The sequence below is a fragment of the Staurois parvus genome, unplaced genomic scaffold, assembly GCF_062004578.1.
Source record: "Staurois parvus isolate SC_StPar_1 unplaced genomic scaffold, SC_StPar_1.0 ptg000975l, whole genome shotgun sequence".
NCBI classification, from domain to species: domain Eukaryota; kingdom Metazoa; phylum Chordata; class Amphibia; order Anura; family Ranidae; genus Staurois; species Staurois parvus.
In genome coordinates this window covers 168,833-180,424 of record NW_028318771.1, presented here as the reverse complement: position 1 = coordinate 180,424, position 11,592 = coordinate 168,833, and the positions used below count along the sequence as shown (strand labels likewise).

Sequence of the window (11,592 nt, the reverse complement as noted above, 5' to 3'; positions counted from 1 at the left end):
ACTCTCAGAGGAGGGCATCTCCAAATCCTGCACAAAATACAAGGAGGGATGTACTCCCCTACAGGGGAAGTATCTTATATGATAAAGGCTCCTGTTTGTTTGCCAACGGAAGCAGATGACATACCTGGCGGAAACAGAGGGTTATTAAAATAGGGCACTACAGGAGTGTAGGGAGAGCATGACCTTCATGCATTGTATACATGTAGGTAAACCTGGGGTCGAATCACGGCCCTGTGTGTGAATAGATATGCAGAGCAGTGGCTTAGGAGCAAGCCTGCCCGGGTTCCCCCATAACAAGCTTCTTGCTCTGGGGGCACTTGGCAGGAGGAAGGGGCCAGGAGTGCTGGTGGGGGACCCAAGAAGAGGAGGGTCAGGGCTGCTCTCTGCAAAACCATTACACAGAGCAGGTAAGTACAACATGTCTGTTACTTTTTTAAAATTTCCTTTAATATCACTTTAAGCTTTGACAATAAAACTTGGAAGCTGATTGGTTTCTATGCAGAGATACACCAGATTTTGCACCATGCAGGTTTAGTAAATCTCTGCCACGGTGCCTCTTCTATATTAAAGTTTCTCACCAGCCTGTCTGCACTGTACACCAAGCTGTGCACACACAGCCAGAGTACAACTTTGGCATCTGCTGAAACAAAAGAACTCCCGGGCCTGCACAGGAGTGATGTTATCTTGGTCCAACCAATCTAAACTCCTGAAGATCCGACCACAGAAAAGGCCCAGCAGATGTCAGTGTCTCCTGGACACCACATCGTTGGAGAAGTGAGTAGAGTTCTGCTTTAATTTCATTGTGGTGGATGTGTGCATGGTCGCAGGCTCATGTTTCCCATTGATAAGTAGCATTTATATTTTGTACATTTTGGACTGGGGTATGTCGGGATTTTGCATATTTTAAAGGGTGCTGCGACTGCAAAGAGATTGAGGAACGCTGCTCTATGCAATAAATCAGGAGATCCTGAACTTCTGCAGAAGGCATTTCTCACAACTGGAAGATCCGAATTCTCCAGGAAGGATGTCATACTCTTTACTCTTCCTTGGCCCTGCCCTAACATCTGTCGGGGGTCTTGTAAAAAACTAAAACGTTACCCCGATGTGGCAGGAGGGTGCAGACCCCAGTGCAGGAACACAGCCCCCACATCCCAAGTCTGGGGTGTCAGTAAGCAGACAGGGCAGTGAAATGGCTGTGTCATCCTCCAGTGTAGACCATTCTCCTTGTTCATTGAATGGAGCCTTGTGCTCCTCTCCCCATTGTACTGGAGCCTCCTCCTCCTCTCCTGCCCGCCCCATCCTCGTCCATTCCTTCTTTTCCCCACATTTTCGGGGCCCGCCTCTGTCAGTGAGGTAATCGAGGCTTTATAGGCGGCGGGGCTGGTGTGGGCGCAGCAATCCCTCCACTACCAGCAGTGCTTTATAACGGTCCTCTCCTCCTCTGGCTCCATCACCATGAGCGGCTCCGGTCCTTTGCAGCTCGGCCTCATCAACTGTAACAATAAGTACCTGACCGCCGAGAGCTTCGGCTTCAAAATCAATGCGTCCGCCTGCAGCCTGAAGAAGAAGCAGGTGTGGACCCTGGAGCCGGTGGGTGAGGAGGCGGTGCTGCTCCGGAGCCACTTAGGCCGTTATCTGTCGGCGGACAAGGATGGCCGGGTGTTCGGGGAGGCGGAGAGCCCGGACTCGGAGTGCCGCTTCTTGGTCAGCGCTCAGGGGGACGGACGGTGGGTGCTCCAGTCTGAGGCGTACGGCCGCTACCTGGGGGGCTCCGAGGACCGGATCAGCTGCTTTTCCCCCTCCGTCTCTCCAGCCGAGAAGTGGGGTGTCCACTTGGCCATGCACCCCCAGGTCACCATCTACTCGGTGACTCGAAAGAGGTATGCCCGTCTGGGGGCCAATGGAGAGGAGCTGTCTGTGGAACGGGATGTACCCTGGGGGCTGGACTCCCTCATCACCCTGCTCTTCAATGACAACCGGTACAGCATCCAGACCCCCGACCACCGTCTGCTGGCCATGGATGGCACCCTCCGAACCGAGCCCAGCCAGGACACCCGGTTCACCCTGGACATCTCTTCTGGGAAGGTAGCCTTCAGGGCCAGTGATGGGCGCTACCTCACCCCGTCCGGCCCCAGCGGAACCCTCAAAGCTGGCAAGAATTGCAAGGTGGGCCGAGATGAGCTCTTTGTCCTGGAGAGGAGCTGTCCTCAGGTGGTCCTCACCGCCGGCAACGGACGGAACGTGTCCACCAGACAAGGTGAGAGATCTTCTGGGGAGGTCCACACCCTCACATTGTCCTCCCATCTGGAGCACACCCTGACCCCACACACTGATCCGCGATCCCTGATCGGCGCCCTCCCATGGCGATCCCTGATTGCTGCTTTTCCATGTTGATCCGCGATCCCTGATCGGCGCCCTGCCATGGTGATCCCTGATTGCTGCTTTTCCATGTTGATTTGCGATCCCTGATCGGCGCCCTCCCATGGCGATCCCTGATCGGCGCCCTGCCATGGCGATCCCTGATCGCTGCTTTCCCATGTTGATCCGCGATCCCTGATCGGCGCCCTCCCATGGCGATCCCTGATCGCTGCTTTCCCATGTTGATCTGCGATCCCTGATCACTACATTCCACAGTGTCTTCAGAGACCTGACCGGTGGCCTTCCAAAGTAACTCAATATTTTCCTTAAGATTTTGGAATGAATGGAATTTCTCCAACCAAAACCACATTGACTGTTAAGCTGGCCATAGATAAATAGATAAAAAGTCAAATGACCAATCATTCAGTGTTCATATGGTTCGTGCGCTCACTGCACAGTTGACTTACCTTTTCAATATTGAAAATGAACACTTTGGCAATTTTGTCTTTCAAACAAGTTTCTAGTCAATTGTAAATCAGTGTGTGTGTTTTTTGTTGTTGTTTTTTTTTTTTTTTTTTAAAGGGAAATGTGCATGAGCAGTAGGGGTTGTAGAAATCAGAAAAATTTTGAAAATAAGAAAAATGTTGAAGTTTGCTTGCAATTTTCTGATACAATGGTTGGGCTATAAAAACTTAGATCTAAAAGTTTCGACTTTTTTAATTTTTTTTTTTTTTTTTCTACTCCTCTATGCCCAGCTTTAAAATTTGGTTTGTTCCAAGAAAGCGTTTTCCATCCTGCTCCTTCAAATTTTCTTTCAGCACCCTGGCCAAAAAATGATTGACATGACCCTAATAACTGTAAGAAAATGGAATGAAATATTCCAAAAAGAAAATCTTCTCACAAGTGTACTGGAGTATGGCAAGCTTAAGGAAATCTCCATCCATTCATTGCAAGGTTCCCGCATTGGGTGTTGGACTTGTGAGGAGATATGTAGAATAGAAAAACAGTGATATAATGTATTTATATAGCTTTTTAGATTGTATGTCCCTTGCGGGTTAGGGACTGATGTGAAGGTACAATATATATGCAAAGCGCTGCGTAAATTGATGGCGCTATAGAAGTACCTGAAATAAATGACTCGCCATAGTTCAGTGGTACTTCTCTATCAAATACCAATCCTATCCATAAAACAAGGTAGAAGATGCTGGGACTGAGTGTACTGCTGAAATCAGATGACAAAAATAACACGTCCTACGTATTTATAAATGTCCAAAAACATGAACACACCCTCACTGCAGATCTTTATTATTTTATAAATGGCCGCAGTAGAATCTTTAACAAACATTTCACTACAGCTTCCTCATATAAACATCTCGGTACCAATATACAAGCACCATCGCGTGTAACACTCTGCTGTGGATGTGTCCTGAAAATGTCCGTTTCCACACTCAGTCTTTACCAAAATCTGAGCGTTCATTTTTGGTTAAAGATTGATGTGAACTGCTAAGCGGAAATTTTTGTCATTGTGCCCAATCTCCTGATATTGTATTGGTGTGTCTGTCTGATTCCAGCCTTTAGAAAAAAACATAGGAGGTTTCATCATATGAGGATTACATTGTTCATCATGTGTTGTGAATTAACTGTGACAAAGTCGGTGGCATGCTCTACTTTTCTTTGGGATGCGAGTCGCTAGTATGCAGTACATGGAGAATGGAGTCTTTGTCTGATGTTCCACATAGTTGCTCCCCACCCACAGCCTATGAAAGAGGGCTGGTCAAAAGAAGAGGTCCTGAGCCTCCTAGCCAATGTGAACATTTTTGTGGCTTCTGTCTCTTAGCAAGAATAGCCAAGGAAGTCTGCCTGTTAAATCCCTCAGACCATTACTGTGTAACAGATGTTCCACTCAGATTTCATTGACTGTGCTTGCTTAGAAACCTCAAGCAAACTAGTCATGAACAGGCACATGCAAAAATGTCAGTATTTAGCCAATATTCAATATTTAGTCAATACCTGTTCTTGCTGTCTAGGGTTACTAATGAGTTTTTTTTTTATTTTTTATTTTTTTATACTAGCCACTTATTTATCTTCACTCTTTCGGTTAAACTTGACTTCATCTTAAGTCTGAGGGGTGGGGGGGACTGCATGAGCCCTGATTGCTGCGTGTCAGCTTTCCTACCTCCATGTTGATAACACAAGCTTTATAACAACTGCATTAGCACACTAATTTGAGATTAAGAGCAGGTATATAAAAAAAAAACAAAAACCCCACACATTATAATCAATAGCCCCCTATTCCCCATTCTGGGCTAATTTGGTCAGTGAGCAGAGCCTTTCTTCTCACAGCAGCTGGCCTGCTGAAAGCCTGGCCTTTTCAGATGCAGTACACATACGTGGCTTCTTCTATAGAGATGAGTAGATATCTCCTCTCCATGCAGCAAGACCAATTGTGTCTGGTTCTTGTGGATTGTGTGTGTAAGGCAGCATTTGGCAGGCCTGGTTTACGAATTTGGCTACAGGATGGGGGCTGTGGGAAATAGATTTTCAGAACTGTTTTGTGATCAGCATTTAGTCCATGATTTTGCATTGAAATAATCACATTATGACCAACGTGTGTAAAGAAAACAATGACTTGAGACATTTTGGGTGTTTATTTATTTTTTTATACTGTAAGTATATAGCCAAGAAGTGATAGATGATTTACTGGAAATAGGAGATGCCCAGCAATTAAAAGGGGGGGGCTAGGTGTTGAGGACTATCAGTTATACCCCTAATGGTTGCTTGTATATTTGAAATGTATATGAACATTTATCTAACACATGGCTGTGTCGTAATGTGATATAAAAGTTGTCATACAGGTGAGATTATTCCATTTCAGCATCTTCTGTATCGGGGATGTTCGATTCCGATCGCCAATGCCAGGGACATGTAGTTCTGGGCACGTAGTGTTGTGTGTTTTTTTTTTTTTCCTACCTTTTTAGCCCTGCAAGCAGCAGGGCTCGCCTGTCAGGAGGAAGCATTCGGGTGGCAGCACTACCGCCCGATTACTTCCACACAATGCCAGTCTGTGTACTGCATTACATTCTGTGTAGTACAGGATGCCTCTATAAAGAGAACCTGTCACCAAAAATCATCACGGGGGTAAAAAAAAATTAATTGTAAAAAATTAATTACACCCAAGTACATACCATGTAAGTTGAGCCCCTCCCCCCAACATATAGATAGATATACGCACGTACAAACAACAAGCACACGCTGGGGCGCCTATGCATGATAACGTTGATTGCGATACACATGTCACATCGCCGCGCATGCCAGAATGAGAGCAATAATTCTAGCACCAGACCACCTCCGTAACACTAAACTGATGACTTATAAGGAACTTTAAAAGTGTCGACCTATAGAAAATATAGGGTACTGAATTTGTCACCATTTCACAAGCGTGCACAAATTTAAGGTTTGACAAGTTGGGTATCTATTTACTCGGTGCAGCCTCATCTTTTATATCTTACACGAAAAAGGGTAATTTTTGCTTTTTTTGTGCCCTAAAATTAACTTGTATATTTTACTGAAGGGCAGGGGTGTCAAACTGGCGGCCCTCCAGCTGTTGCGAAACTACAAGTCCCATCATGCCTCTACCTTTGGAAGTCATGCTTGTAACTGTCAATCTTGCAATGCCTCATGGAACTTGTAGTTTGGCAACAGTTGGAGGGTCGCCAGTTTGACACCTGGGTGTCTGCTTCCAGAAAATACATAATGTTAGGGGGTTTTATGTAATCTTCACGCCTAAAATATATAATTTTTTTTTTTTTTAACGTGCAAAAACGTCTCTGGCAGCAAAAGGGATAAAGGATAAGCCGGACACTCCCCTTTCCTGACGAGCACCCAATCGACGCTCATTACACTGCATGGTCTTTCCCCTCCCTGCTAGTTCCTGGGTGTGGTACTGGAGAGAGGCAGGGAGGGGAGGAGGAGATAAAGCGTGCAATGTTAAAGATATTACACGTTTAAGTTGCCATAAAGCCCCAGACTTTCCTAATATCGCCTCCAATTTAAATAGTTTTTTGGTTAAAATGTATTTATTTTTTTATCTGGACAAGTAAATTGTTATCCGGGACAAGTAGTTTGGGGCTTTAGACAATGGACAAGTAGTTTTTTCAACAATTTCCACACCCCCGTGTATGTTTTGGATATAGCCTCAAGTCTACCATTTATTTGAAGCTGCTTGTTTGTTCTCCTATATTGGGCAATGTGGAACACTTCAAGCAAATGGCTGCGATAAATTAAAATGTATAGAAGTATAAATGTTCATTATGTTTGAAAATTGGCATAAAAAGAACATATACCAAGAAAAAGCACGTAAAACCATGAGACCCATTAACCACTTGCCTACAGGGCACTTTCACCCCCTTCCTGTCCAGGACAATTTTCAGCTTTCAGCGCTGTCACACTGATTATGGAACCCTGTACTCACACCAAATTTTGAAACCTATCAGCTGAAAATGGCCCTATCAGCATTTTGTAAATGGGAAACTTTTAGCCGATACAGGTGCCTGATAGGGGGCTGTGTGTACTGCAGATGTGGGGGCAGCGGAGAAGGGCAGGAGAGGAGCAGTGTATACAGTGAGCTACCGCTAAATGTCATGGTTGGTTTTTAAATGTAATTACTGGCTTTTTTTTTTTTTTTTTTTTTTCCCCCCCATTGCAACTTGCATTGACTTATGTTTAATGAAGTTGCAAGCCACGGTGAAACCGAAGGTGCAAATCACACTGATCTGCAGCTTTGAAATCGCGCTACTTCAAGTGAAGTAGCGCAATTTCAAATTTGCATTCAGTGTAAGCCAGGGCTTAAAGTGACTTTTTAGAAACAGACAAAAATACTGCCACAGGTGCGCAAAATCGTGCGTGCGTGCGCGTGTGTGTGTGTGTGTGTGTGCCCAATGATTTCCGACAGGGGAGAGACCTGTATGTAAACAATACAGATCTCTCCCCTGTCAGCTCCTGCACACTGCTTTGGCTCTGCTATGCAGAGCCATACAAACCAGTGTGCTTACAGTGAAACACGCACATCCCACATTGTAAAACAGCACACAGTTAACCCTTGATCACCCCACATGTTAACCTCTTCCTGCCCAGTGCCATTAGTACAGTGTCAGTGCTTTTTATTAGCACTGATCACTGTATAGGTGTCACTGTGGGCATATATATATACTGCCATTTGTAAACGCTAGAAGTTTCACGTAAACAATTAATTTTACATGCATTGGGATTTTTTTTAGACATGTAGCAGAATACATTTTGGCCTAAATTTTTACTAAATTTTTTTTTTTCTGATTATGTTTAACCAATTCAATACCAGGCAATTTTACCCCTTCCTGCCCAGGCCAGTTTTCAGGTTTCAGCGCTCTCACACTTTGAATGACAATTGCGCGGTCATACAACATTGTACCCAAACTAAAATTTTATAATTTTCTTCACACAACTAGAGCTTTCTTTTGGTGGTATTTTATGACCGCTGGGGTTTTTTATTTTTTGCTAAATTAACAAAAAAATACCAAAAATTTTGAAAAAAACACACATTTTTCTTTGTTTCTGTTATAAAAGTTTGCAAATAAATAATTGTTCATAAATTTAGGCCGAGATGTATTCTGCTACATGTCTTTGGTGAAAATAACCCAAATTAGGATGTATTATTTAGTTTGTAGGAAAGTTATAGAGTTCACAAACTATGGTATAGATCTGAATATTGATCAATCCTGAAGTACTGACAGCCAATCTAATTTCTTGAGGTCCAAGAATGTCAGAACAGTACAGATATCCCCAAATGACCCCTTTTTGCAAAGTAGACAGTCCGACGTACTTCATAAGAGGCATGGCGAGTTTTTTGAAGTTGTATTTTTTTTGTCATTTTTCGGAAAATGAAAAAATTAAAAAAATTAGTTTCACTTTTTTTTTTTTTTTTTTTACATATTGTCACCAGTGCAGTACAGCGTCATCATATAACTGGCATGGCGGTGATCAGGGACACTGACTGGTGACAGTATGGGGAAAAAAAATATATATATATATTTTTTTTTTATTAAACTTTTTTTTTCCTTTAAGATTTTTTTTTTTCATATTTCACTATGACCAAAGTAGTACAATGTTACCATAGTAACATTGTACTACTTTGGAGAAGTGATCAGTATTGTGTTGTTTTTTTTTTTTTTTTTTTTTAACACAATTCGCTTTTAGCAAAGAATTACTTTGCTATAAGCAAGCATTTACCTGAATGATATCGATTCATTCAGGGTTTTTTTTTTTTTTTTTTGTGCTTTAACTGTGATTTGGCCACAGCTAATCACATGACATGTGCATGTGATTAGCTGGGACCATTCACAGCTAGACACTAGTATACAATGGATCGCATGAATGAAGCCATCCATTGTATACAACTGTCATGTGACCTGCTGTGATTGGTCACAGCAGGTCACATGGTACCGGCAAAGGGGGCCCGATACTCAGATCTGTCATCGGCCGTGTCCGAGGTACACGGCTGGTGACAGATCGCGGCTTTGCAGGAGCGCAATCTGCGCATGTGCTGGAGGACGCCATATGGCGTCCACCCGGAACGCTGATGACATTTGCCGGCCGCCATTCGGCCATAGGGCGGGCGGCAAATGGTTAATAGCAAAAAGTGAAAAATAGTTTTGTTTTTTTTTTTTTTCTGTTTATAGCACAAAAAATAAAAAAAAAAAACTGCACAGGCGATCATACCACTGAAAGAAATCTCTATTTGTGGGGGGGGGGGGGAAGGACATAAATTTCATTTGGGCACAGCGTTGCTTGACCATACAATTGTCAGTTAAAGTAAAGCAGAGCCGTATTGTAAAAATGGCCTGGTCCTGACGGGGGGGGGGGGGGGGGGCTTAAATCCTCTATAGGGCAAGTGGTTAAAGGTGTGGGGGTTCTTCTTTTTTTTTTTTTTTTTTTGTCATACCCGCTTTTCTCCAATGGTTTTTGCAGAGCAGCCCCGATCCTCTGAGGACCCCTGCTAGTGCTTCTGGTTCCTCCCCCTTGACATGTGCCCCCAATGCCAAGCTGCTTGCTATGGGGACTCTGGTGCATGCTCTCTCCTGAGCTCCGCCCTATGCATCAAAAGACACACAGCTGTGGCTCGGCCCTGCCCCCACTCTCTCCTCATTGGCTCACCAGATTTGATTGACCGCAGTGGGAGCTAATAGTTCCTGCTGCAATGTCTTAGCCAGTGAGGAGAGAGAGTCCCGGGACAGCTGAGCTGTGCCCATCTCCGGATTGAGGGGGTTCTCAGGTGAGTATATTTGTGGGGGGGGGTAGCAACATACAAAAGGTTTTTACCTTCATGGATAACATGCATGATGGTAAAAAAAAAGTCTTAAGCCTTTAAAGCCACTTTTAGAGGTCCAGGACTCTTTTTGGAGTGCACCAGTGTCTACAGCTTCCTGAATTCCAGTGGAAAGTACTCACAGCCAAGATGAGCTGCAGATATGAATCCTCCATCTCTCTCAAAGCTGTTAGATCAGCTGCAGCAGGGGGGAGCAGGTCGGGCCTCATAAGTAGGATTATAAAGCGTTTATGAGACAAAGTACTAAATGCACTTTTGTCTCATAGGGGACAGAACTGTAAAATAAAAGTTAAAATCATTCCACAACGAATCCCTGGCTTTGAACAGTTCAGTGTGCCAGACTTTACTGCTAGCTGGTCAGTGAGTATTGTAACACTATTGAAGTCTGCTAGTTGTGTCCTGTGCATATTACACTTGGTATCCTGGGATCGCCTATATGTGCTGAATGAAGTTTTGACATTTTCAGATGTACAGTACGGCTCTACAGGAGGCCTGTGCTTGAAACAGATGTTTGGTCACTTTATCCAAAAGATAGGTTCATTGCAGTAGGCGAAAGGTAGAGTTTGGACAACAGAGAATGTCAAATGCCAACTGATTTTATTCTCTCATGGGAAGCGTAATTGTAAGTTTGAGATTAGGGCCCCGTTACATTGCAATATTGGATTGCTTTGGTATTCAGGTCCTCATATCCTTGAAGAGCTTTCTGTTGTAATATTGATGCCGTGTCCTGCTGAGTCACCAACATCTGTCAGGCTGTATAAGCCTTAAAAGCATTTTCTTTGTAAAAAAAAAAAAAAAAAAGCTATAGCTTCCTGCTCATTACCTTGTCATACCCTTGTTTGGTCATTGAAGCGCAGGCTTCTTTTGTCTTGACGTTTCCTGTAATACCTGTAATGAATGAGTAATGTTGATTTTGCATTTGGTACAATTTGGCAGAGGTTTACTTTGAAAGCTAAACTCCAGGCCAACAACAAAACACATTCTATTTTTTTTTTCATAATTAAGTGCATAAGGTCTAAATACCTGAGTTTGACTTATTTCAACCTCTTGTATACACAGAATTCAGACTGACAGAGGGAGGGATGGCATGTTGGCCAGCCAGATTTGCACACAAGCACAAATCTTTCAATAGCAGCTCCCCTAGCCCCCTCTTAAATACTTAACCTTAATCCATTCTGGATTCAGTGCTGTGCCCGTCTGCTGCAGCCCTTCCTTCCTCTTCTAGTATTCACTGGAGGCTCTGAGGGCAGTGGGAGCCATTGGTTCCTGCTGCTATCAGTCAAATCCAGTGATGAGAGGGCAGGGGCGGGGTAGAGCCACACTGTCTATGGATGTGCACAGCCCGGCTTGGGAGCGAGCCCACACGTGAGCCCCCCCACTTAGCACACCATTTGCTTTGGGTGCACGCTTGGAAGAAGAGGAGCAGAGGGCTGGCGGGGACCCCAGAAGAGGAGGTTCATGGCTACTCTGTTAAAAAAAAAAAAAAAAAAAAAAAAAAAATTGCACAGAGCAAGCAAGTATAACTTTTTTATTATTTTTCGAAAAATTACCTTACAACCACTTTAACACTAGGCACCTAATGTGTATGTCTACATCTGCAATCAAATTTTTGAGAATCCCGCCAGATTTGTATTTTCATTTACACAACATACCAAAAAATTTCTGGTCTTTTCTAGTTGTGTCTTTGGAGCAGGTTTATATATACAGCACTGAGCAAACTGTTGGCGCTATATAAATCCTGTATAATAATACATAGAACCTTTTATAGGAAGCTTATATTTCTTGCATAGCTTGCAATTAAGTTGCATATCTAGCACATCATTCTATGTATTTGGGAAGCGGCAATCTTAAAACGCATTACTGTATGGCTTTCA

The 11,592-nt window shown here is 43.7% G+C and overlaps 1 protein-coding gene across 1 annotated transcript in view; it reads left to right on the top strand.

The window, feature by feature from the left end:
* Positions 1-1,369: 1,369 nt before the first annotated feature.
* Positions 1,370-11,592, top strand: part of FSCN1 (fascin actin-bundling protein 1) — an 80,005-nt gene continuing 69,782 nt past the window's right edge. Inside the window, exon 1 of the mRNA XM_089657198.1 lies at positions 1,370-2,257. Within this exon, the coding sequence (XP_089513324.1) occupies positions 1,456-2,257 (802 nt within the window). The 5' untranslated portion in view covers positions 1,370-1,455. The remainder of the gene's footprint in view (positions 2,258-11,592) is intronic.